The following is a 26166-nucleotide window of genomic DNA, read 5'->3' on the forward strand; positions in this document are numbered from 1 at the left end:
AGTTCCATGCAAAGTTCAGGTAAAAGTCTTGGTCGTCAAACTTTTATTTTTCGAGTTCAAATAAACTGATCAAACCCTATACTATACTATATACTATACTATATAGGAATCTTACTACTATATAGGGGCAGAGAGCACTTAACTATTACTTAACTATTATGTGCGGACACGGGGGGGGGGGGGGTTTAAAGGAGTACTCTGGCGACAATCTTTTTCTTTCAAGTAAGTCAACTGGTGTCAGAGAGTTATATAAATTTGTAATTTACTTCTACTTAAAAAATGTAATGTCTTCTAGTACTTATCAGCTGCTGTGAAGTAATGTATTCTCTCCAGTCTGACACAGTGCTCTCTGCTGGCACCTCTGTCCATGTCCAGAACAGTAGCAACTTCCCCATAGGAAAACTTTCTTGCTCTGGACAGTTCCTGACATGATCAGAGGTGGCGGCAGAGAGAACTTAGTCAGACTGGAAAGAATATACAACTTCCTGCAGGACATACAGCAGCTGATAAGTACTGGATGACTTGAGATTTTTAATAGAAGTAAATTACAAATCTATATAATTTTCTAAAACCAGTTGATCTGAAAAAGATTTCCGCTGGAGTACCTCTTTAAGGCTATGTTCACACTACGTAAGTTTCTGGGCGTAGTGCGTTCCATGAATAAGCGGCTGGAGACTTACGCAGTTTGCGTACAATGGAAAGTATACGATGTACGGCTGCACAGTTCACACTACGTACGAACTTACGCGAGGATCGTACGTGGCGCCGTAAAAAATGAACCAGACCATTGTTTGAGGAAGAAAATGCCGTAACTTACGCCCGTAGCGTTACATGCGGTTCCGTACGTAGTGGTGATTTCTTCATTTTTGCAGCTTTTTGTGCCGATCCAAAAGGTTCTGTGGGGTGTCCGGGGCTAGGCGAAGCTTTCCAAGTAAAAGATCGCTGTCAGATCGCTACGTAGGGCGCTCGGGAAGCGTAAGTAGACTACAGGCGAAAGTTCGCGGTCCGTACGTAGCCGTCCGCAAGTAGCGTAAATCTCCGGCCGGAGTTTACCGCGTATATGTCGCGGCCGGACATATACGCAGTGTGAACATAGCCTAAAGCTGTATGGGAGCACAAAGAGACCTATTACTCTATAGGGGCACAGGGGACCTAACTACTATAAGTGCTGGAGCTAGGAGCCTTAGCAGTTTTTCTTGCAGATTCTGGAGAAAGAATTCATAGCCCAGGCTGAATGAAGAGGAAAAAGGAAAAGTGAATGACTCCAGAGACGACGCCCCATATGAGTCACTGAATGTAACTGTACTCTCTTATGGGGTTTGTATTGATAGAGATATAAGATAACTATGTATGTATACGGCACTTGATACTGTGTGTGGAGCACCAACATCTCTCCCTACACCCCCCTCCCTCTGCACTCAAACATAGAAACGTCTCTCCCCGCACTCACACGTAGACACATCTCTCCCCCTGGCACTCACATGTAGACATGTCTCTCCTCCCTCAGCACTCACATGTAGACACAACTCTCCCCCCGGCACTCACATGTAGACACATCTCTCCTCCCGGCACTAACATGTAGACACATCTCTCATCATCTAGACACATGTAGACATGTCTCTCCCGCCAGCATTCATATGTAGACACATCTTGTCTCCTGGAAGTCACATGTAGACATGTTTCTCCCCCCGGCACTCATGTTTGGACACTTTTCTTTTTCTGACACTCACATGTAGACACATCTCTTCTCCCGGCAATTACATGTAGACACGTCTCACCACCCAGCAATTACATGTAGACACATCTCTCCCCCTAGCACTCACACAGAGACACATCTCTCCTTCCGGCAGTCACATGTAGACACGTCTCCCTCCCCCCCCCCCCCCAGCACCCACATGGAGACACATCGCTCCACCCCTCAGCACTTACATTTAGACACATCTCTCCTCCCGTCAGTCACATATAGACATGTCTCTCCCCCCGGCACTCACATGTTGACACTTCTCTTCTCCTGGCATGCACATGTGGACACATCTCTTCTCCTGGAAATCACATGTGGACACGTCTCACCACCCAGCAATTAAATGTAGACAGTTCTCTCACCCTGGCACTCACATGTACACAGATCTCTTCTTCCAGCAATTACATGTAGACATCTCTCCCCCCAGCACTCACATGTAGACACATCTGTCCTCCCGGCAGTAACATGTAGCCATGTCTCTCCTCCTGGCATTCACATATAGACACATCTCTTCTCCCAGCAGTCACATGGAGACTCATCTCTCCTCCTGGCAGAAACATGTAGCCATGTCTCTCCTCCCCGCACTCACATACAAATACATCTCTCCTTCCAGCACTCACATGGAGACACGTCTCTCCCCCCAGCACTAAAATGTAGCCATGTCTCTCCTCCTGGCATTCACATATAGACACATCTCTTCTCCCAGCAGTCACATGGAGACTCATCTCTCCTCCTGGCAGAAACATGTAGCCATGTCTCTCCTCCCCGCACTCACATACAAATACATCTCTCCTTCCAGCACTCACATGGAGACACGTCTCTCCCCCCAGCACTAAAATGTAGCCATGTCTCTCCTCCTGGCATTCACATATAGACACATCTCTTCTCCCAGCAGTCACATGGAGACTCATCTCTCCTCCTGGCAGAAACATGTAGCCATGTCTCTCCTCCCCGCACTCACATACAAATACATCTCTCCTTCCAGCACTCACATGGAGACACATCTGTCCTCCCGGCAGTAACATGTAGCCATGTCTCTCCTCCTGGCATTCACATATAGACACATCTCTTCTCCCAGCAGTCACATGGAGACTCATCTCTCCTCCTGGCAGAAACATGTAGCCATGTCTCTCCTCCCCGCACTCACATACAAATACATCTCTCCTTCCAGCACTCACATGGAGACACGTCTCTCCCCCCAGCACTAAAATGTAGCCATGTCTCTCTTCCTGGCATTCACATATAGACACATCTCTCCTCCCAGCAGTCACATGTAGGCACATCTCTCCAGATAAGTAGCATGTCAGCTCACTCGTATGATGCAACCATCGGTGCTGAGGATCCACTCCTGCTATTGTGTGCTTGTACTCCAGGAAAAACACCAATGGTCCAGCACATACAATGAAAGAGTCTTTTTATTGCATTTTTATTATCGAAGCGATAATTCGCCTAATCGATCATTTAACAATTTTGAGGCAACAATTTTATTTTTATAACGATCAGCATTTAGTTGAAGAGATAAATTGTTTGAAAAAATCGTTATTGCGATCGTTTTAAGATTGCTTAAGCCCATCTCACACATAGGGTACTATTACACGGAACGATAATCGGCAGAATCGGCCCGATTATCGCTCCATGTAATAAATACAACGATCAGCCGATGACAACGATCACCGGCTGATCGTTGATATAGGTTTGGACCTATTTTCATGTAATTTCTATGTTCTGCGTGTAATAGCGGCGCACGGCCGGCGACTGACGATATACATTACCTATCCACGTTCCAGGGCTGCTGCTGTCGTCTTCTTCTCCCTGGGTCCTGCGTGCTCTAGCTTCAGAGTGGCCTGTCAGCTGACAGGCCACTCTGAAGTTAAAGCGCGCGGGACCCGTGGAGAAGAAGACCGCAGCAGCAGCCCTGGAACGTGGATAGCTAATGGGGCTGCAAGGACATCGGTAACGATGTCCCTGCAGCCCTTGTTTAACGATTATCGGGCCGTGTAATAGGTCCAGGTCCAGTATCGCGCAAATTCGAACGATAATTGCTCTGTGTAAAAGGACCATAATTCTTACAAATTAACAGGGACCCCACAGGAATTCAGACGTGTTTCAAATGTGTTTGCACTCTTGCTCACTGATACTCCTCCCATTAAAAGGGGAACTCCAGGTAGAGGTTAAAAAAATGAAACTTCTGCAGAAGCCTAAAGCATTATTTACCTATCTATTCCAGTTTTGAAACTACCAAAAATCCATTTGTTTTGGGGTTTTTTGTTCTGTTTTGTGTTTCTGCACTTTCTGGTTGAGCAGTTGTACACAGTACTACAGGTTCCAGAATGCAATGCTTTCCCTTAGCACATTCACCACCCAAATCTATTGCAGAACATCTAGCCTGTGTTCACACATTGCAGTTTCATTGTGTTACTGAATTATTTGCAGTACTTTATCATTTCATTGTTCTCCCACCCACACAGCACACTGTATTCTCTACCTGTAACACCACACAGCACACTGTATTCTCTACCTGTAACACCACACAGCACCCTGTACTCTCTACCTGTAACCCCACACAGCACACTGTATTCTCTACCTGTAACACCACACAGCACACTGTATTCTCTACCTGTAACACCACACAGCACACTGTATTCTCTACCTGTAACACCAAACAGCACACTGTATTCTCTACCTGTAACACCACACAGCACTCTGTATTCTCTACCTGTAACACCACACTGTATTCTCTGCCTGTAATACCACACAGCACGCTGTATTCTCTACCTGTAACACCACACTGTATTCTCTGCCTGTAATACCACACAGCACACTGTATTCTCTACCTGTAACACCACACTGTATTCTCTGCCTGTAACACCACACAGCACGCTGTATTCTCTACCTGTAACACCACACAGCACACTGTATTCTCTACCTGTAACACCACACTGTATTCTCTGCCTGTAATACCACACAGCACGCTGTATTCTCTACCTGTAACACCACACTGTATTCTCTGCCTGTAATACCACACAGCACACTGTATTCTCTACCTGTAACACCACACTGTATTCTCTGCCTGTAACACCACACAGCACGCTGTATTCTCTACCTGTAACACCACACAGCACACTGTATTCTCTACCTGTAACACCACACTGTATTCTCTGCCTGTAACACCACACAGCACGCTGTATTCTCCACCTGTAACACCACACAGCACATTGTATTTTCTACCTGTAACACCACACAGCATGCTGTATTCTCTACCTGTAACACCACACAGCACGCTGTATTCTCTACCTGTAACACCACACAGCACACTGTATTTTCTACCTGTAACACCACACAGCATGCTGTATTCTCTACCTGTAAAACCACACAGCACGCTGTATTCTCTACCTGTAACACCACACAGCACACTGTATTCTCTACCTGTAATACCACACAGCACGCTGTATTCTCCACCTGTAACACCACACAGCACACTGTATTCTCTACCTGTAACACCACACAGCACACTGTACTCTCTACCTGTAACCCCACACAGCACGCTCTATTCTCTACCTGTAACACCACACAGCACGCTGTATTCTTTACCTGTAACACCACACAGCATGCTGTATTCTCTACCTGTAACACCACACAGCACCCCGTACTCTCTACCTGGAACACCACACAGCACGTTGTATTCTCTACCTGTAACACCACACAGCACGCTGTATTCCCTACCTGTAACACCACACAGGACACTATATTCTCTACCTGTAACACTGATATTGGAATAAAGTAAAGAACTTTTAGATTTTTTTTCTTTTCATTTCCACGCACATATTATGATCAAGCATCTTTTATCTTGATATTTGAGCCCCACAATAAGGCTCTGATCCTCTCTGCAGTTTAGCATCATTTACTTGTGTTACTGCACCATTTTTGTGAATACGCTGCAGTACTGCAATGACACTCCAACATGTGTGAACACAGCCCTAATTTCACTGCACACGTCTGCACAATTAGAGAAATCAGTGCAAAACCTGCTTCTGGCCGGTCAGAGATGGTGAACCACTCAGGGGATTGGGGGATCCAGCCAAGCCTTCTGTGACATCACGCCCTGCCCCCTGTCTGCATCATCAGCCTGATCTCAGCAAACACACACAAGGTGAGACAGAGGCATGGAAGATTTGTCTCCTAAGGTGGGAGAGCAGAGGGAGCAGGAGACAATGTGGATTGGCACAGAGGCCATTTTTCTTCACTTCCTGGATTTCTATCAGCTACCAGTGTGGCAGAACCGCACAGATACGGTAATACATTATATAGACACATCTATATAACTTTTAATGTACTTTTAATAGAAAACAAGTTTTCCTTATCCAGAGTTCCCCTTTAACACCATCATTCAAATATCACAGATGTATACCCCCAGGTTTACAATTAGATAATTAAAAGAACTGACTTGTGTGTAGCAAATGTTCGATACACAGATGTTTATTTGTATATACAAAATATGCATGAATTAGTAAAGGCTGAATACGAATATTAACAATATGGGAGTATATTACATTGCTTATAACATTTTATACGTATATACATTAGACTTATACTGCTTCTCCCATAATGATAGGTACCAAAAGATCGCACAAGATGAACAGGCATAAATTCAAGTGGTACACAATAAACCCACTATATTTGGATATCCCATATACACTAAGTTACATTTTTAAAAAAATAAGAATTCAGTGTAAAGGATACCCTCAATGTGCTGGATCATTGGTGTTTTTCCTAGACACAATTCATCACATTCATCTTTCCAACACTGATGTATGTGTACCAGGGCACTGTCTGACACTTTATTTGGCTGCCATGGTGCAGCTTAATGTAGACACATGTAGACACGTCTCTCCCCCCAGAACTCACATGTAGACACGTTTCTCCCCCCGGCACTAACATGTAGACACGTTTCTCCCGCCGGCAATAACATGTAGACACGTCTCTCCCCCCGGCACTAACATGTGGACACGTCTCTCCCCCGGCACTAACATGTAGACACGTCTCTCCCCCCGACACTAACATGTAGACACGTCTCTCCCCCCCGGCACTAACATGTAGACACGTCTCTCCCCTTGGCACTAACATGTAGACACCTCTCTCCCCGGCAGTAACATGTAGACACGTCTCTCCCCCGGCAATAACATGTAGACACGTCTCTCCCCCCGGCAATACCATGTAGACACGTCTCTCCCCCCCGGCAATAACATGTAGACACGTCTCTCCCCCCGGCAATACCATGTAGACACGTCTCTCCCGCCGGCACTAACATGTAGACACGTCTCTCCCCCCGGCCATAACATGTAGACACGTCTCTCCCGCCGGCAATAACATGTAGACACGTCTCTCCCCACGGCAATAACATGTAGACACGTCTCTCCCCACGGCAATAACATGTAGACACGTCTCTCCCCCCAGCAATAACATGTAGACACGTCTCTCCCCCCGGCACTAAAATGTAGACACGTTTCTCCCCCCGGCAGGCACATGTAGACACGTCTCTACCCCCAGCAGGCACATGTAGACACGTCTCTCCCCCTGGCACTAACATGTAGACACGTCTCTCCCCCCGGCACTAACATGTAGACACGTCTCTCCCCCCGGCACTAACATGTAGACACATCTCTCCCCCCGGTACTAACATGTAGACACATCTCTCCCCCCGGCACTAACATGTAGACACATCTCTCCCCCCGGCACTAACATGTAGATACGTCTCTCCCCCCGACACTCACATGTAGACACATCTCTTCTTCCAACACTCACATGTAGAGACATTTCTCCTCCCAACATTCACATGTAGACACATCTCTCCTCCTGACACACTCATCTCTGCTTCCTGTGTAGTGTAATACTATAATGTAATAGGCTACGCCCCTTTGTGAAGCGTTCAGCCCCTTAAGGTGACATCACACCCACCAGAAGCAGCTTCACTCCAGACCTGACTGAAAGTTAGACATTAACTTCTTGTCTTCTTTGTTCTTGTAATTGTCTCCAGGTATTAGGGCTCATTAACATCTTATTCACAATGGAGCTTCTCCTGGCTGGAAGTGTGGAGGAGACAGCAGGACTTCCCTGAGTGCTGGGTTGCAGAGCTTGCACTCTGTTGGTAGTACCTGCTCTGGACTGTCTGGGATTCCTCATTCTTGAACATATGCTTAAAGGATATAGTGACCCCCAGCAAACGATCCCTTTCCTTGATCCTTACTGAGGATTGCACGCTCCTCATGGATCTGGCCTAAGAAGCTTGCAGTCATGTCTGCATTAAGCACCATTCAGATTAAAGAAGCTAATGCCCACCTGGCAGCATTACACCACCACGTGGCAGAACTGGAGGGCACCGTAAGAGAGCAAGCAGAGAGCCTTATCCGGAAGGATGAGCAATACCAGGCGTCACTAAGGGACCTGTCCCATGCCAAAGACAGGTATGTGTGCAACTCTATGTCTGCTTTATGGAGGTAAAGATATGTGTACCTGCCTAGGAGTGGTGGATGCCTCTCCTGTGCTTACCTGTGCCTCACCTTTGCTTACCTGCAGGGATGGGCTACAACAGCTGTTGCTGCATAGTGTGAGCTCCTCACCAAATCACATTCAATCATATATACTTCTCATACCGTTACCTAAAATCATATATACTTCTCATACCGTCACCTAAAATCATATATACTTCTCATACCGTCACCTAAAATCATATATACTTCTCATACCTCCACCTACAATCATATATACTTCTCATACCGTCACCTACAATCATATATACTTCTCATAGTGTCACCTAAAATCATATATACTTTATAATCATATATACTTCTCATACTGTCACTTACAATCATATATACTTCTAATACCACCACCTATAATCATATATATGTCTCATACCACCACCTACAATCATATATACTTCTCATACTGTCACCTACAATCATATATTCTTTATAACAATATATACTTCTCATACCGCCACCTACAATCATATATACTTCTCATACGGCCACCTATAATCATATATACTTCTCATGTATAATTCTCATACTGTCACCTACAATTATATATACTTCTCATACCACCATCTATATACATAAATATGTCTCATACCACCACCTACAATACTATATACTTTATAACAATATATACTTTTCGTACCGTCATCTACAATCATATTTTTTATAACAATATATACTTCTTATACCACCACCTACAATCATATATACTTTATAATCGTATATACTTCTCATACAGTCACCTAAAATCATATATACTTCTCATATCGTCACGTAAAATCATATATACTTCTCATATCGTCACCTAAAATCATATATACTTCTTATACCGTCACCTAAAATCATATATACTTCTCATATCGTCACCTAAAATCATATATACTTCTCATACCGTCACCTAAAATCATATATACTTCTCATACCGTCACCTACAATCATATATACTTCTCATAGTGTCACCTAAAATCATATATACTTTATAATCATATATACTTCTCATACCGCCACCTACAATCATAAATACTTCTCATACCGTCACCTAAAATTATAAATATTTTATAATCATGTATACTTCTCATACTGTCACCTACAATTATATATACTTCTCATACCACCACCTATAATCATATATATGTCTCATACCACCACCTACAATCAATCATATATACTTCTCATACCGTTACCTACAATCATATATACTTTATAACAATATATACTTATCATACTGTTATCTACAATCATATAATTTATAATCATATATACTTATCATACTGTCACCTACAATAACACTTCTACAGAGAGATGTATTGTCTATTTGAAGGAAAACCCCTTTATAGTCCTGCCATAAAGACAGGACTTTATTTCACCTTCACCTTCATAGACCTCTATAACAAATTGGCAGAAAGTATGTAAATAATAATATTAATAATAATAATAATTTTATTTGTATAGCGCCAACAGATTCCGCAGCGCTTTTTTTCATACAGTACAGAGGTACATAATACACAGTTAAATAATTAGAATAAATAAAAACATAAAAATACAAAGTATAAACGAGACCTGCTCGTTGGAGCTTACAGACTTACAACTTGGGCTGACACCAGGCATAAGTGCTTCATTTGTCTATGGTCCAGCCATTGTACATAGTTGGAAATACAGGATGAGCCAGTAACAACGCCAATATCTGTTTGCAAGTAAACATATTGGGGGAGATTTATCAAAGGGTGTAAAATTTAGACTGGTGCAAACTGCCCACAGCAACCAATCACAGCTCAGCTTTAAGCAGTGCTGAAAGGAAAGCTGAGCTGTGATTGGTTGCTGTGGGCAGTTTGCACCAGTCTAAATTTTACACCCTTTGATAAATCTCCCCCATAGAGTGCAGGAACCGTCAGAGATAAAGCGAGGGAAACAGAAGGTGGAAAATAGTTTAGGGAACGTTATAAGCGAGCCGGAAGAGATGAGTCTTCAGGGCACGCTTGAAACTGTGAATATTGGGTATGAGTCTGATGTCTTTAGGTAGGGCATTCCAGAGAACTGGTGCAGCACGAGAGAAGTCTTGGAGGCGGGAATGAGAGGTTCTGATTATGGAAGATGTTAAGGTTAGATCATTTGCAGAGCATAAAGCACGGGAAGGATGATAGGTGTCACCAATACTGGCTATTCACTAGATGTCAGCGGACCATGTAATGTGTATGGAGCCCCCACCCCTCAAGACAAGGGGCAAACATGTTGGTGTTTACCTTGCCCAGTCTTTTTCCTCAGGGGAAATAACCTGATGTGATGTGTTCGCCAGCTCAGCAGCCAATCAGCAAGCTTTACTGCGTCACCGTTACGCTAGCAATCACAGACGTGCCCAGTAGAGGTCTGGCTGTGATTGAGCAGGCGGCACATGTGACCGCGCTATATAATACTGGGGGTCACAGATCTTGCCGCCATTCTGCTGTTGATTAGAGTAAGGAGAGATTGTTGTTGACAAGGACATATAGACAGGCAGTTAATATTTGGAATAACTGCCTTGACCGTCAGTGCCGATCGTCAGTCCCTCTTGTGGCCGGAGGCAGCATTGCATCCCCCCCATACCCCATATACATACTCACCTGTGCAACAAGGAGCTGGGAGAACGAAAGAACTCGGGGAGAATGTGCTGTGCCAGATGAGTATCTTTGAATGTGTGTGGGTGTAGGGGGCGGCAAGTGTAAAATGCGCTCACATGCCAGGCACTTTATGAAGCTGTTCTGTCATGTCAGCTCGGCACTCGGCACAGGATTGGTGTCAAACCAGCTGCTGACTGCTGGTATGACATTTTGCCTATTATCGCACACTATTTTGCCTGGGTTGAGCGACAGCAACCACTCGTCTTTCTGCTGTTCCATACCCCTCTGTGCCTCCGTTGAGCTGGGTGGATGGTCCACTAGATAGATGAGTTTCAGAACAGCCTGCGGTCACTCATCCCCTGAGAGTATGTGGCCAATTCCACGGAGCGAGAATTGGCCCAGTTTGGCCGATTTTCGCTCTGTGGAATAAATACAACGATCAGCCGATGACAACGATCATCGGATGATCGTAAATATAGGTTTGAACCTATAATTGTAAAAGTGCGTAATACATGTAATAGTGGTGTGTGGCCGGCGACTGACGATTTACATTACTTGTCCAGGCTGCAGGGCTCCTCTTGCTGTCTTCTTCTTCCCGGGTCCCGCGCGCTCCAGCTTCAGAGTGGCCTGTTTGAGCTGACAGGCCACTCAGCCAATGACAGGCCGGGACCGCCGCTGCCAGTGATTGGCTGAGCGGCCTATCAGCCAGGGTTGTGGAGTCGGAGTCCGAGTCGTGGTGTCAGGACTAGTTTTGGCTGGAGTCGGAGTCGGAAAAAAATGTACCAACTCAGACTCCAGCTTTAAAAAAAATCTTAGAACAATTTAGAATTGAGTTTTGATATTAATTTTTGCTCATCAATATATAATATGAGCAACATTCTAATGGACAGTAACGATGTAAGGTGCAGCTCACCTGTATCTGATTTGGCTGAGGTTAACTGGAATACACCATCCAATGTACACAGTAACTAAAAAAATTCTTAAACATACCAGTCCTCAAAGCAAAATCTGATAATATGTGTAAATTTATTGTAATAAAATGTAATAAAAATGTGTATAAATATATAATAAAAAAAAAAAGATCTTAAACCTGAAATGTCTTTCTGTCTAGTCCAGGATAAAATACTCATAAACACATTAAAAGCATAAACCATACAAATACATAAGCCCCGGGGCCCTTATAGTACAATGCATCAACACAGAGGGTTAGGGAGTGCGATACAAAAGCATATGAAAACAAATAAAAGAAAAATGGAAGAAAAAAGAAAACAAAACAAAACAAAACATAAAGGTGTAAAAGTGTATAAAACAACTAAATACTCATATAAATAGCCATATAGTCATTGTACTGCAATGCTTCAAATATATAATCAGCACAAGTAGTGGTAGAACTGGTCTTTTGGTTCAGACCAAGAGGGGGATTCCCATCATCCTCTCACTGACTTGCAGTAGAATCACACAGTGAAAGCAGGCAGATGGGGGTAGTAGTCCTGGCTCACTGGACTGATCCCACTTTGATGTTAAAATTCAAAAGTCAGTTCGTTTGTAGATTACGATCCAAAGTGAATGAACTCCTTGTGTGGGGTGTATAGTTATTAGACCAGTATAATAGATCTCACTGATCCCTGGTGTTCTGTCTGAGATGTACTGCAAGCACTGGATCTGAGATGTACTGCAAGCACTGGATCTCTCTGGCTCTATCACTGTTTGTTGTTATAGGGGAGGATTTATACACACTCACATAGTTTGGTGCATGTGCACCGCTCACCCATACAGGATCTGCGTCTTCTCCGGGGTCACCGGCGTCCCGGTCTGCCCACGGTGAATACGGTGACGTCACCAGTCTTGTTCCTGGTCTGTGTCAAAGCGTGGCTCTGCTGCCAGTAGTGCAGTAGACACAGTCACTGTTGAGCCAGCTCCTCCCAAACTTAGAGAGATGGGGAATAGATCCAGGGGTATGTTCAGGAGGCTGTTGAGGGGTGTAGGCCAATGTTAGGTGGCTGCCAGACGCGTTTCGAAGCTGCTAGCTTCTTCCTCAGTGGCTGTGAAATGGTGTGAGCTATTGCATTAGTCTCAGCTCTCTCTTAAAAAGTCTTGTGGAATGCTGGGTAGCCTCCGGATTGGCTGACAGCAGTGGCTACACAATTTTTAAGAGAGAGCTGAGACTAATGCAATAGCTCACACCATTTCACAGCCACTGAGGAAGAAGCTAGCAGCTTCGAAACGCGTCTGGCAGCCACCTAACATTGGCCTACACCCCTCAACAGCCTCCTGAACATACCCCTGGATCTATTCCCCATCTCTCTAAGTTTGGGAGGAGCTGGCTCAACAGTGACTTTGTCTACTGCACTACTGGCAGCAGAGCCACGCTTTGACACAGACCAGGAACAAGACTGGTGACGTCACCGTATTCACCGTGGGCAGACCGGGACGCCGGTGACCCCGGAGAAGACGCAGATCCTGTATGGGTGAGCGGTGCACATGCACCAAACTATGTGAGTGTGTATAAATCCTCCCCTATAACAACAAACAGTGATAGAGCCAGAGAGATCCAGTGCTTGCAGTACATCTCAGATCCAGTGCTTGCAGTACATCTCAGACAGAACACCAGGGATCAGTGAGATCTATTATACTGGTCTAATAACTATACACCCCACACAAGGAGTTCATTCACTTTGGATCGTAATCTACAAACGAACTGACTTTTGAATTTTAACATCAAAGTGGGATCAGTCCAGTGAGCCAGGACTACTACCCCCATCTGCCTGCTTTCACTGTGTGATTCTACTGCAAGTCAGTGAGAGGATGATGGGAATCCCCCTCTTGGTCTGAACCAAAAGACCAGTTCTACCACTACTTGTGCTGATTATATATTTGAAGCATTGCAGTACAATGACTATATGGCTATTTATATGAGTATTTAGTTGTTTTATACACTTTTACACCTTTATGTTTTGTTTTGTTTTCTTTTCTTTTTTCTTCCATTTTTCTTTTATTTGTTTTCATATGCTTTTGTATCGCACTCCCTAACCCTCTGTGTTGATGCATTGTACTATAAGGGCCCCGGGGCTTATGTATTTGTATGGTTTATGCTTTTAATGTGTTTATGAGTATTTTATCCTGGACTAGACAGAAAGACATTTCAGGTTTAAGATCTTTTTTTTTTATTATATATTTATACACATTTTTATTACATTTTATTACAATAAATTGACACATATTATCAGATTTTGCTTTGAGGACTGGTATGTTTAAGAACATTCTAATGGACACTGGCCCTGTTAGATAAGGGTGGTCGGGGAAAAGTTGTCGGTCACTACTTGGCAGTTTGTTTCTGAGCTGGAAGAGTCCATTGTGTGGGGGAATATCTGTGCTGGTCTCTTCCTGGATGCTGAATGACTGTATATGAGCAGCAGTGTAATATGGAGATATCATGTGTAATATAGAGAAGGAAAAGGAGAAGCCATAAGTAGTGTAGCAGTAACCTCTGTCCTCAATTTGGTGTTTTTCTTCAGTGTTCTTTGGCTGCAGCTGTGTGTGTGTGTTATGGCTGCAGCAGGCTGTGTGTGTGTGTGGCTGTGTGTGTATGTATGTTATGGCTGCAGCAGGCTGTGTGTGTGTGTGTGTGTGTGTGTGTGTGTGTGTGGCTGTGTGTGTATGTATGTTATGGCTGCAGCAGGCTGTGTGTGTGTGTGTGTGTGTATATGTGTGTGTGCTATGGCTGCAGTAGGCTGTGTGTGTGTATGCTATGGCTGCAGCAGGCTGTCTGTGTGTGTGTGTGTGTGTGCTATGGCGTGCCCCCACACCCACAGTGACCCCTCTATATCACTATGGCTGACCTCTATAGTACAGGTATTTGGCATTGTTAGCAGTGTTCCTGTGTGTAAGGTGAATATTTAGTTAGAAACATAGAAGATTGTCAGCAGGAAAATACCACCTGCTCCATCTAGTCTAGTTGTGAGTAGTTCAGGACATGGAGGCAGGAGACTGGCTGCATCCACTGCACACACACAGGAGAAGCTGCTTTATATCTTTGCCTCAATCCCTCAGAAATCGCCTCAGGATCATGTAGGACAGTCATGTCAACTTTTTGGCCCACCAGACAATTCAGAGTTTGAATTACATTGGCCCACCATGGCTACTATAAACGAGACTATGGGGGAGGGCTGGCTACTATAAAAGAGACTATGGGGAGGGCTGGCTACTATATGAGACTATGGGGAGGGCTGGCTACTATATGAGACTACTGGGGAGGGCTGGCTACTATATGAGACTACAGGGGAGGGCTGACTACTATATGAGACTATGGGGAGGGCTGGCTACTATATGAGACTACTGGGGAGGGCTGGCTACTATATGAGACTACTGGGGAGGGCTGGCTACTATATGAGACTACTGGGGAGGGCTGGCTATTACATGGGTTGGGGTTTAATCCTATCATAGTAATTTATCATGTCATTTATCATAGTGTAGAGTGCTGGGAGACGCAGACCACTGACAGGACCGACACGTTTGCGCTTCAATAATTATCAAGGTTGGCCCGCGACTTTGTCCAATTTTTTATGGTATATGCTATATGCTATATGAGGAAATATCGAAGTGGGACATTAAACTGCCCCTCCGTCCGTCTTCTTCAGCTGGAATGGACAGCAATTTTTAAATGTTCCCATTCAAAATCAAGGCTCATGAATGTGAATGGGGGTAGTTCTGCTTTATGTTCAGGGGGGGGGAAGGAAACTCTTCACTAGGATGGTGTAAAGATGCTTTTTGCTGCTACAGACACAAGAGGGCCACATCCCTTCTTTGTTGAGATCTTTTTTGTTGTACGCTTGAAAGTTTATATGTTTGTAAGTTTAGTGTTGGCATTACTATTTTAACTACTTTCCCTACCCCAATTGTTACCTATCCTTTCCCCCAGCCACCCCTACCCCACTTATTACATATCGCTACCCCAGTAGTTAGCTATCCCTTCCCCACTGGTGTGGTAATGCCCTGGGAGTGGTGGCCTTTACCAGTCGACAAACTGGTTATGGGCCACTGGGTAGCTGGGCTTGTGTGTTAACCACCTTTTTCTTCATACTCTCATGGGCTTTAGAACCTCATCATCACCCCATCACATTGTCTGGCTCCTCACTGCTTCCCTTCTAGCCGCTCTCCACATTGCAGAAAGTCACAGCAGTTTGACGTCACTTGAATTTTTAGTTTAATTAATTTTTTATTTCAGATTTTTCCAATTAACTTTGACAATTGTAACAGGGCCGTGGCCGTTACCCCCTACCTGCTCTGGGTTGCACTGGGCTGTAATCATCTCCCTTTCTCTCAGCCTGCTTGTCCTCTGGCAGTTTCTCTTGTTCTGAGCTGGCCTCCTGGAAGATTGGGCTCCAACTAGAGGCAGACATGCGCCTCTCCACATGTATTTATAAGCACAGCCCACAGGCTCTAGAGTCTTTTGGCATGTTCCTCTGAGGGTATATATAGTCTCTACCCCCTCAGCTCTTTGCTCAGTTGTTGTTTGTTAGGCACATCAAAGTTAAAGGGCCAGGGGCCTGCGGAAATCACGACTGTGCTCCCTGGCTATCCACCAAATGCGATCTTGCAATTTGCATCTCAACCCATTCCTTGCTGCAGCTTAGCTTCAGTCTGAACTACATCCTAATATTGCATCCTGCATTTGTACCAAAGAGGAAGAGCACCTAGTCCCAGACTACAGTACTCTTTCAGTTCTTCACTTGGTGGTCACCGAGGTCTTTCTCTGAGGGTAGCGACCTTGAAGTTTCCCGCTATGAAGTCCACCCTGCCTTGCGACAGGTGCTGATGAGAACCGGGAGTTCCTTAAAGGAGAAGTCCGGCCAAAATTATTTTTTTATATGTTATTACTTATGGAAAGTTATACAATTTTCTAATGTACATTAATTATGGGAAATGCTCATATACTGCTATTTCCCTTAATTTAATGTATCAGGAAGTGTTAGAATTATCTCTGAAGCAGTGACGTCACGACGAAAGGTGTAATTCCTATGGGGTGTTCAGCAGGGGGCGCTCTATATATAGAAGTCAATGAGTACCATTGACTTCTATATATAGTGCGCCCCTGCTGGACACTCCATAGGAATTACAGTGTATGTAATGTAATGTTATGCACTGTACTTTTGTGACTTCATGAATACATTTATGGAATACTTTGGGGAGCAAATGTCCTTGCTCCCCAAAGTATCCCATAAATGTATTCAATGAATACATTTGCTGGGCACCGAGCAGAGAGGGAGAGAGGTGCCATCTACCTCCCCCCTCCCTGCTCGGTGCTGGGAACATATACACAGTACTACTCCCCCATTATCTGCAGATAATGGGGGAGTAGTACCTTTTGCTATCACTATCACCGCCACCGCCGCTCACACAGGGGCTGCTTTTCATGCCGCCCGCCGCTCCCCCTCCTCCTCCCGGCATCAAACTTACTATCGCGCCGCTGATTCCCCGCTCGCCCGTTTGCATGCCCCCCTGTTCCTCACACTATCTGGGGAATCAGCGTCGCGATAGTAAGTTTGATGCCGCGAGGAGGAGGGGGAGCGGCGGGGGGCATGAAAAGCAGCCCCTGTGTAAGCGGCAGCGGTGGCGGTGGCGCGGGCGGTGATAGGGATAGCAAAAGGTACTACTCCCCCATTATCTGCAGATAATGGGGGAGTAGTACTTTGTATTTGTTCCCAGCACCGAGCAGGGAGGGGGGAGGTAGATGGCACCTCTCTCCCTCCCTGCTCGGTGCCCAGCAAATGTATTCATTGAATACATTTATGGGATACTTTGAGGAGCAAGGACATTTGCTCCCCAAAGTATTCCATAAATGTATTCATGAAGTCACAAAAGTACAGTGCATAACATTACATTACATACACTGTAATTCCTATGGAGTGTCCAGCAGGGGCGCACTATATATAGAAGTCAATGGTACTCATTGACTTCTATATATAGAGCGCCCCCTGCTGGACACTCCATAGGAATTACACCTTTCGTCGTCACTTCACTGCTTCAGAGATAATTCTAACACTTCCTGATACACTAAATTAAGGGAAATAGCAGTATATGAGCATTTCCCATAATTAATGTACATTAGAGAATTGTATAACTTTCCATAAGTAATAACATATAAAAAAATAATTTTGGCAGGACTTCTCCTTTAAACTCTGCTCTTCGGGGAATGAATGCCAGCACTCCTCAGTGATCCAGGGAATTTACCTCCTCCTGCTTGGACCATCCATTACAACAATTATTTTCAGCGGGTCACCACCAGGCTTACTCACAATTAGGAAGGGGGTCACCACCAGGCATTCACCCACAATAAGAAGAAGTGTCACCACCAGGCTCTCGCACACAATTCGGAGGATTGTACAAGATAAGAACAAAAAAGTACGTATATAGAAATGTGCACACCAAAATTCTAAAATATTAGGCATACACCTCAACAAAAAATTTTAAAATCATGTCAAACAACACCCTGAGATAAAGGGTGTACAACCCACTGAGCAAGGATCAAATACATCCACAATAGGGACTGGGTATAGGATAAATGTATACAGAAAATACACAGTAATAAATATATAATCAAAATAAATGCATGAGGGTAGATGAAAACCAACACATGATGTGGCTAAAGACAGTTTGACAGTATGGCAGTGGCCATATTGTTATAGTCAACAGAATAATGTGGCCTGTCAATTGGCCATGTTACCGAACTCCCAATAAAGACATGGCAGAGGCCATAATATCATGGACACTGATCAATAAGGTTAATACATCTGAGGAATGTGCATCCTGTTATGTTCACTTCAAAGCAAATAAAATCACAGCCCTCCACACAGTATATACTGATGATGTCACACAGCAGTCACAGCATGCAATATAACTAATATATGTACTAGAGAACATAGAAACATACCTCCCATCTTTGTGAACAGCCAGAGAGGGACACTAGGATACTTTTTAATTCAAGGATGCAATCAGACATACGGGATCTGCTGCAGATTGATGCATTTAGTTACATTGATATCTGTAAATCTGCAGGATAACCCTGTATGTGTGAATACATCCTTAGGTCCCAGTCACACATTAGTAACACTGTCTGTAACTACAGACCCACTTCTGTGGACAGAATTATGTTTCAGTAACTGTCCCCGTTTGCAGCGACCCACTGATTTAAGTAGTAAGTAGCAAAATTGTTTTTATTTTGGAACCAGAATGGATTAGTTATTTGTCTGAATATAACAATTATAAGGATCCACCATGCAGCACATGATAGAATAATATGCAAGTCTGGGTCTGTTATACGGTAAGAAACCAGACACTTTCTAGAGCAACAGAAAAGGTTTATTAATGCAAATCTAATTCCTAGGTCAAAAACAGGGACATGTAAGGGGCAAAGAGGGACAGAGTGACATGGGTCAAAAGTAGGAACTGTCCATGTTACTGGCAGCCATGTTACCGAAGTCCCAATAAAGACATGGCAGCGGCCAGGGCCGCCGATAGGGCAGTACAAGTGGTACTGCCGTATTGGGCCCGGACCCTAAGAGACATGGGGGGGGGGGGAGGCCCCCCGCCCGGCCCCCCTTGCCACTTGTTTTTGAGCATCCCAAGAAGCTGCGGCCGCGCAGCTTCTCGGGATGCACTGATCGCTTCGATGTTCCACCCGCACAGTGAGCGGGCGGAACATTAAAGCGATCAGAATACAGGAGCAGGACCTGTCAGCGCCCTCCTCCTGTATTCCCTCCCATAGGCTGCCGGCACTTCATACCAGCAGCCTATGGGAGGCCGGAACGTGACCTCTCCGGCAGGCGTGATGATGTGACGTCATCAAGCCTGCCGGAAGTCCCGTTCCTGCGGCTCGCAAGATGGAGCCCGAAGAGGAGGAAGAGCTGCTGCCTGCAGCCACAGCGCGGATTAGGTGAGAAGCATGTTTGTTATTTTAGGGGCACCTCTGGGGGCATTATTAGTATATGGGGGCACCTCTGGGGGCATTATTAGCTCATGGGAAGCACCTCTGGGGGCATTATTAGTATATGGGGGCACCTCTGGGAGCATTATTAGTGTATGGGGGCACCTCTGGGGACATTATTAGTGTATGGGGGCACCTCTGGGGGCATTATTAGTGTATGGGGCACCTCTGGGGGCATTATTAGTGTATGGGGGCACCTCTGGGGGCATTATTAGCTCATGGGAAGCACCTCTGGGGGCATTATTAGTATATGGGGGCACCTCTGGGAGCATTATTAGTGTATGGGGGCACCTCTGGGGACATTATTAGTGTATGGGGGCACCTCTGGGGGCATTATTAGTGTATGGGGCACCTCTGGGGGCATTATTAGTGTATGGGGGCACCTCTGGGGGCATTATTAGTTCATGGTGGCACCTCTGGGGGCATTATTATTATATGGGGGCACCTCTGGGGGCATTATTAGCTCATGGGGGCACCTCTGGGGGCATTATTAGCTCATGGGGGCACCTCTGGGGGCATTATTAGTGTATGGGGGCACCTCTGGGGACATTATTAGTGTATGGGGGCACCTCTGGGGGCATTATTAGTGTATGGGGCACCTCTGGGGGCATTATTAGTGTATGGGGGCACCTCTGGGGGCATTATTAGCTCATGGGAAGCACCTCTGGGGGCATTATTAGTATATGGGGGCACCTCTGGGAGCATTATTAGTGTATGGGGGCACCTCTGGGGACATGATTAGTGTATGGGGGCACCTCTGGGGGCATTATTAGTGTATGGGGCACCTCTGGGGGCATTATTAGTGTATGGGGGCACCTCTGGGGGCATTATTAGTTCATGGTGGCACCTCTGGGGGCATTATTATTATATGGGGGCACCTCTGGGGGCATTATTAGCTCATGGGGGCACCTCTGGGGGCATTATTAGCTCATGGGGGCACCTCTGGGGGCATTATTAGTGTATGGGGGCACCTCTGGGGACATTATTAGTGTATGGGGGCACCTCTGGGGGCATTATTAGTGTATGGGGCACCTCTGGGGGCATTATTAGTGTATGGGGGCACCTCTGGGGCATTATTAGCTCATGGGAAGCACCTCTGGGGGCATTATTAGTATATGGGGGCACCTCTGGGGGCATTATTAGTGTATGGGGGCACCTCTGGGGGCATTATTAGTGTATGGGGGCACCTCTGGGGGCATTATTAGTGTATGGGGCACCTCTGGGGGCATTATTAGTGTATGGGGGCACCTCTGGGGGCATTATTAGTTAATGGTGGCACCTCTGGGGGCATTATTATTATATGGGGGCACCTCTGGGGGCATTATTAGCTCATGGGGGCACCTCTGGGGGCATTATTAGCTCATGGGGGCACCTCTGGGGGCATTATTAGCTCATGGGGGCACCTCTGGGGGCATTATTAGTATATGGGGGCACCTCTGGGGGCATTATTAGTATATGGGGGCACCTCTGGGAGCATTATTAGTGTATGGGGGCACCTCTGGGGACATTATTAGTGTATGGGGGCACCTCTGGGGCATTATTAGTGTATGGGGCACCTCTGGGGGCATTATTAGTGAATGGGGGCACCTCTGGGGGCATTATTAGTTCATGGTGGCACCTCTGGGGGCATTATTATTATATGGGGGCACCTCTGGGGGCATTATTAGCTCATGGGGGCACCTCTGGGGGCATTATTAGCTCATGGGGGCACCTCTGGGGGCATTATTAGCTCATGGGGGCACCTCTGGGGGCATTATTAGTCTATGGGGGCACCTCTGGGGGCATTATTAGTATATGGGGGCACCTCTTGGGGCATTATTAGCTCATGGGGGCACCTCTGGGGGCATTATTAGTTCATGGGGGCACCTCCGGGGGCATTATTAGTATATGGGGGCACCTCTGGGGGCATTACTAGTTCATGGGGGCACCTCTAGGGGCATTATTAGTTCATGGGGGCACCTCTGGGGGCATTATTAGTTCATGGGGGCACCTCTGGGGGCATTATTAGTATATGGGGCACCTCTGGGGGCATTATTAGCTCATAGGGGGGAACCTATGGGGGCATTATTAGTGTATGGGGGCACCTCTGGGGGCATTATTAGTGTATGGGGGCACCTCTGGGGGCATTATTAGTGTATGGGGGTACCTCTGGGGGCATTATTAGTGTATGGGGCACCTCTGGGGGCATTATTAGTGTATGGGGGCACCTCTGGGGGCATTATTAGTGTATGGAAGCACCTCTAGGGGCATTATTAGTTCATGGTGGCACCTCTGGGGGCATTATTAGTATATGGGGGCACCTCTGGGGGCATTATTAGTATATGGGGGCATTATTAGTATATGGGGGCACCTCTGGGGGCATTATTAGCTCATAGGGGCACCTCTGGGGGCATTATTAGTATATGGGGGCACCTCTGGGGGCATTATTAGCTCATGGGGGCACCTCTGGGGGCATTAATAGTATATGGGGGCACCTCTGGGGGCATTATTAGTTCATGGGGGCACCTCTGGGGGTATTATTAACTCATGGGGGCATCTCTGGGGGCATTATTAGTGTATGGGGGCACCTCTGGGGGCATTATTAGCTCATGGGGCACCTCTGGGGGCATTATTAGTTCATGGGGGCCACCTCTGGGGGCATTATTAGTTCATGGTGGCACCTCTGGGGGCATTATTAGTGTATGGGGGCACCTCTAGGGGCATTATTAGTTCATGGTGGCACCTCTGGGGGCATTATTAGTATATGGGGGCACCTCTGGGGGCATTATTAGAGTATGGGGGCACCTCTGGGGGCATTATTAGCTCATGGGGGGCACCTCTGGGGGTATTATTAGTATATGGGGGCACCTCTGGGGCATTATTAGCTCATGGGGGCACCTCTGGGGGCATTATTAGTGTATGGGGGCACCTCTGGGGACATTATTAGTGTATGGGGGCACCTCTGGGGGCATTATTAGTGTATGGGGCACCTCTGGGGGCATTATTAGTGTATGGGGGCACCTCTGGGGGCATTATTAGTTCATGGTGGCACCTCTGGGGGCATTATTATTATATGGGGGCACCTCTGGGGGCATTATTAGCTCATGGGGGCACCTCTGGGGGCATTATTAGCTCATGGGGGCACCTCTGGGGGCATTATTAGCTCATGGGGGCACCTCTGGGGGCATTATTAGTATATGGGGGCACCTCTGGGGGCATTATTAGTATATGGGGGCACCTCTTGGGGCATTATTAGCTCATGGGGGCACCTCTGGGGGCATTATTAGTTCATGGGGGCACCTCCGGGGGCATTATTAGTATATGGGGGCACCTCTGGGGGCATTACTAGTTCATGGGGGCACCTCTAGGGGCATTATTAGTTCATGGGGGCACCTCTGGGGGCATTATTAGTTCATGGGGGCACCTCTGGGGGCATTATTAGTATATGGGGCACCTCTGGGGGCATTATTAGCTCATAGGGGGGAACCTATGGGGGCATTATTAGTGTATGGGGGCACCTCTGGGGGCATTATTAGTGTATGGGGACACCTCTGGGGGCATTATTAGTGTATGGGGGCACCTCTGGGGGCATTATTAGTGTATGGGGGTACCTCTGGGGGCATTATTAGTGTATGGGGCACCTCTGGGGGCATTATTAGTGTATGGGGGCACCTCTGGGGGCATTATTAGTGTATGGGGCACCTCTAGGGGCATTATTAGTTCATGGTGGCACCTCTGGGGGCATTATTAGTATATGGGGGCACCTCTGGGGGCATTATTAGTATATGGGGGCATTATTAGTATATGGGGGCACCTCTGGGGGCATTATTAGAGTATGGGGGCACCTCTGGGGGCATTATTAGCTCATGGGGGGCACCTCTGGGGGCATTATTAGTATATGGGGGCACCTCTGGGGGCATTATTAGCTCATGGGGGCACCTCTGGGGGCATTAATAGTATATGGGGGCACCTCTGGGGCATTATTAGTTCATGGGGGCACCTCTGGGGGTATTATTAACTCATGGGGGCATCTCTGGGGGCATTATTAGTGTATGGGGGCACCTCTGGGGGCATTATTAGCTCATGTGGGCACCTCTGGGGGCATTATTAGTTCATGGGGGCCACCTCTGGGGGCATTATTAGTTCATGGTGGCACCTCTGGGGCATTATTAGTGTATGGGGGCACCTCTAGGGGCATTATTAGTTCATGGTGGCACCTCTGGGGGCATTATTAGTATATGGGGGCACCTCTGGGGGCATTATTAGTATATGGGGGCATTATTAGTATATGGGGGCACCTCTGGGGCATTATTAGAGTATGGGGGCACCTCTGGGGGCATTATTAGCTCATGGGGGGCACCTCTGGGGGCATTATTAGTATATGGGGGCACCTCTGGGGGCATTATTAGCTCATGGGGGCACCTCTGGGGGCATTATTAGTATATGGGGGCACCTCTGGGGGCATTTTTAGTTCATGGGGGCACCTCTGGGGGCATTATTAACTCATGGGGGCATCTCTGGGGGCATTTTTAGTGTATGGGGGCACCTCTGGGGGCATTATTAGCTCATGGGGGCACCTCTGGGGGCATTATTAGTTCATGGGGGCCACCTCTGGGGGCATTATTAATTCATGAGGGCACCTCTGGGGGCATTATTAGCTCATGGGGGTACCTCTGGGGGCATAATTAGTTCATGGGGGCCACCTCTAGGGGCATTATTAGCTCATGGGGGCCACCTCTAGGGGCATTATTAGTTCATGGGGGCACAGCAGGGAATCCTACATACAGGGGGCACAGCAGGGGATCCTACATACAGGGGGCACAGCAGGGGATCCTACATACAGGGGGCACAGCAGGGAATCCTACATACAGGGGGCACAGCAGGGGATCCTACATACAGGGGGCATCCCACATTCCTACTCGCTTTACTGCACATAACACCAAACAGCGCAGTTACTATGGGAGCCTACAGGAGGGAGAAAGGAAAGGAAGTTGCTAGAAATGTGCGGAGCCTAAATTGTTTGTCTCGCAGGTTCTGAAAAGATGAAACATATCTGGAAGGAATCATCATGGAGGTCTGGGCCGGATGGAGAGGAAAAGGGAAAGTAACGCCTGTGACCTGTGAGTCACTGTATGACACTTTTCTTATTTTGTAGAACATCATTTAGTAGGGGTGCCCCGAGGTGACAGCTACTACATTATCTGTACTCAGAGATATCACTGTGTTATCTGTTGTGTTACATAGGACTGCAGGTGACTACTACATTATCTGTACTCAGAGATATCGCTGTGTTATCTGTGGTGTTACATAGGACTGCAGGTGACAGCTACTACATTATCTGTACTCAGAGATATCACTGTGTTATCTGTGGTGTTACATAGGACTGCAGGTGACATCTACATTATCTGTACTCAGAGATATCACTGTGTTATCTGTGCTGTTACATAGGACTGCAGGTGACTACTACATTATCTGTACTCAGAGGGATATCACAGGAGGCAGCTATACAAGTAAGTGTCTGTATGGTGACATTTAAATTGCACCTTGTTCACATTTAGTTTCTACAATTTTATAACTGTATAACAGAGGTTACATTTTAAGCCACTGGGGAAAATGGGGTATATGAGCCAGCAAGGCGTGGGTCGAACACACAATTTTTTTTTTTATTAATGTGGGGGGCCCAGACACTTTGGTTGTATGGGGCCCCGAAATTCCTGATGGCGGCCCTGGCAGCGGCCATAACAGTGTGGACACTGTGATCAATGAAATTGCCACAATGCTGCATAATATACACAATGTCATGCACTGTGATCAGTGAAGTTACCGCAATACATCTAGGCAATGAGCATCCTGTTATGTTTATCTCAAAACAAATAAAATCACAGCCCTCCGCACAGTATAAGCTGATAATATCACACAACAGTCACAGCATGTAATATTACATGTACTAGAAAACATAATAACCAATGGAAAGTGAGTATATGTGTGAGAAATGAATGAATATAAACTGATTCCTATAGTTAAAGGGGTTATCCAGCGCTACAAAAACATGGCCACTTTCTTCCAGAGACAACTCGACTCTTGTCTCCAGTTCAGGTGTGGTTTGTAATTAAAGGAGAAGTCCGGCCAAAATTATTTTTGTGACATGTTATTACTTACGGACAGTTATACAAATTTCTAATGGACATTAATTATGGGAAATGCACATATAGGGCTATTTCCCTTAATTTAGTACATCATGGAGTGTTAGAATTCTCTCAGATACAGTGACGTCACGACCTCGGGTGTAATGTAGTGTACAGCAGTAGCGGATTATAACAGGTCCGTTTTGGG

The 26166-nt window shown here is 46.1% G+C and overlaps 2 protein-coding genes across 2 annotated transcripts in view; one reads left to right on the top strand and one right to left on the bottom strand.

Annotated features, from left to right (window-relative positions):
* Window positions 1-7587, bottom strand: part of LOC138796897 (calcyphosin-like protein) — a 76631-nt gene extending 69044 nt beyond the window's left edge. Inside the window, exon 1 of the mRNA XM_069976631.1 lies at window positions 7513-7587. Coding sequence (XP_069832732.1) covers window positions 7513-7586 — 74 coding nt within the window. The 5' untranslated portion in view covers window position 7587. The remainder of the gene's footprint in view (window positions 1-7512) is intronic.
* A 119-nt stretch (window positions 7588-7706) lies between these two features.
* VMAC (vimentin type intermediate filament associated coiled-coil protein) overlaps window positions 7707-26166 on the top strand; it is a 41813-nt gene continuing 23353 nt past the window's right edge. Inside the window, exon 1 of the mRNA XM_069976632.1 lies at window positions 7707-8202. Within this exon, the coding sequence (XP_069832733.1) occupies window positions 8033-8202 (170 nt within the window). The 5' untranslated portion in view covers window positions 7707-8032. The remainder of the gene's footprint in view (window positions 8203-26166) is intronic.

The sequence above is a fragment of the Dendropsophus ebraccatus genome, chromosome 7 (assembly GCF_027789765.1).
Source record: "Dendropsophus ebraccatus isolate aDenEbr1 chromosome 7, aDenEbr1.pat, whole genome shotgun sequence".
NCBI lineage: Eukaryota > Metazoa > Chordata > Amphibia > Anura > Hylidae > Dendropsophus > Dendropsophus ebraccatus.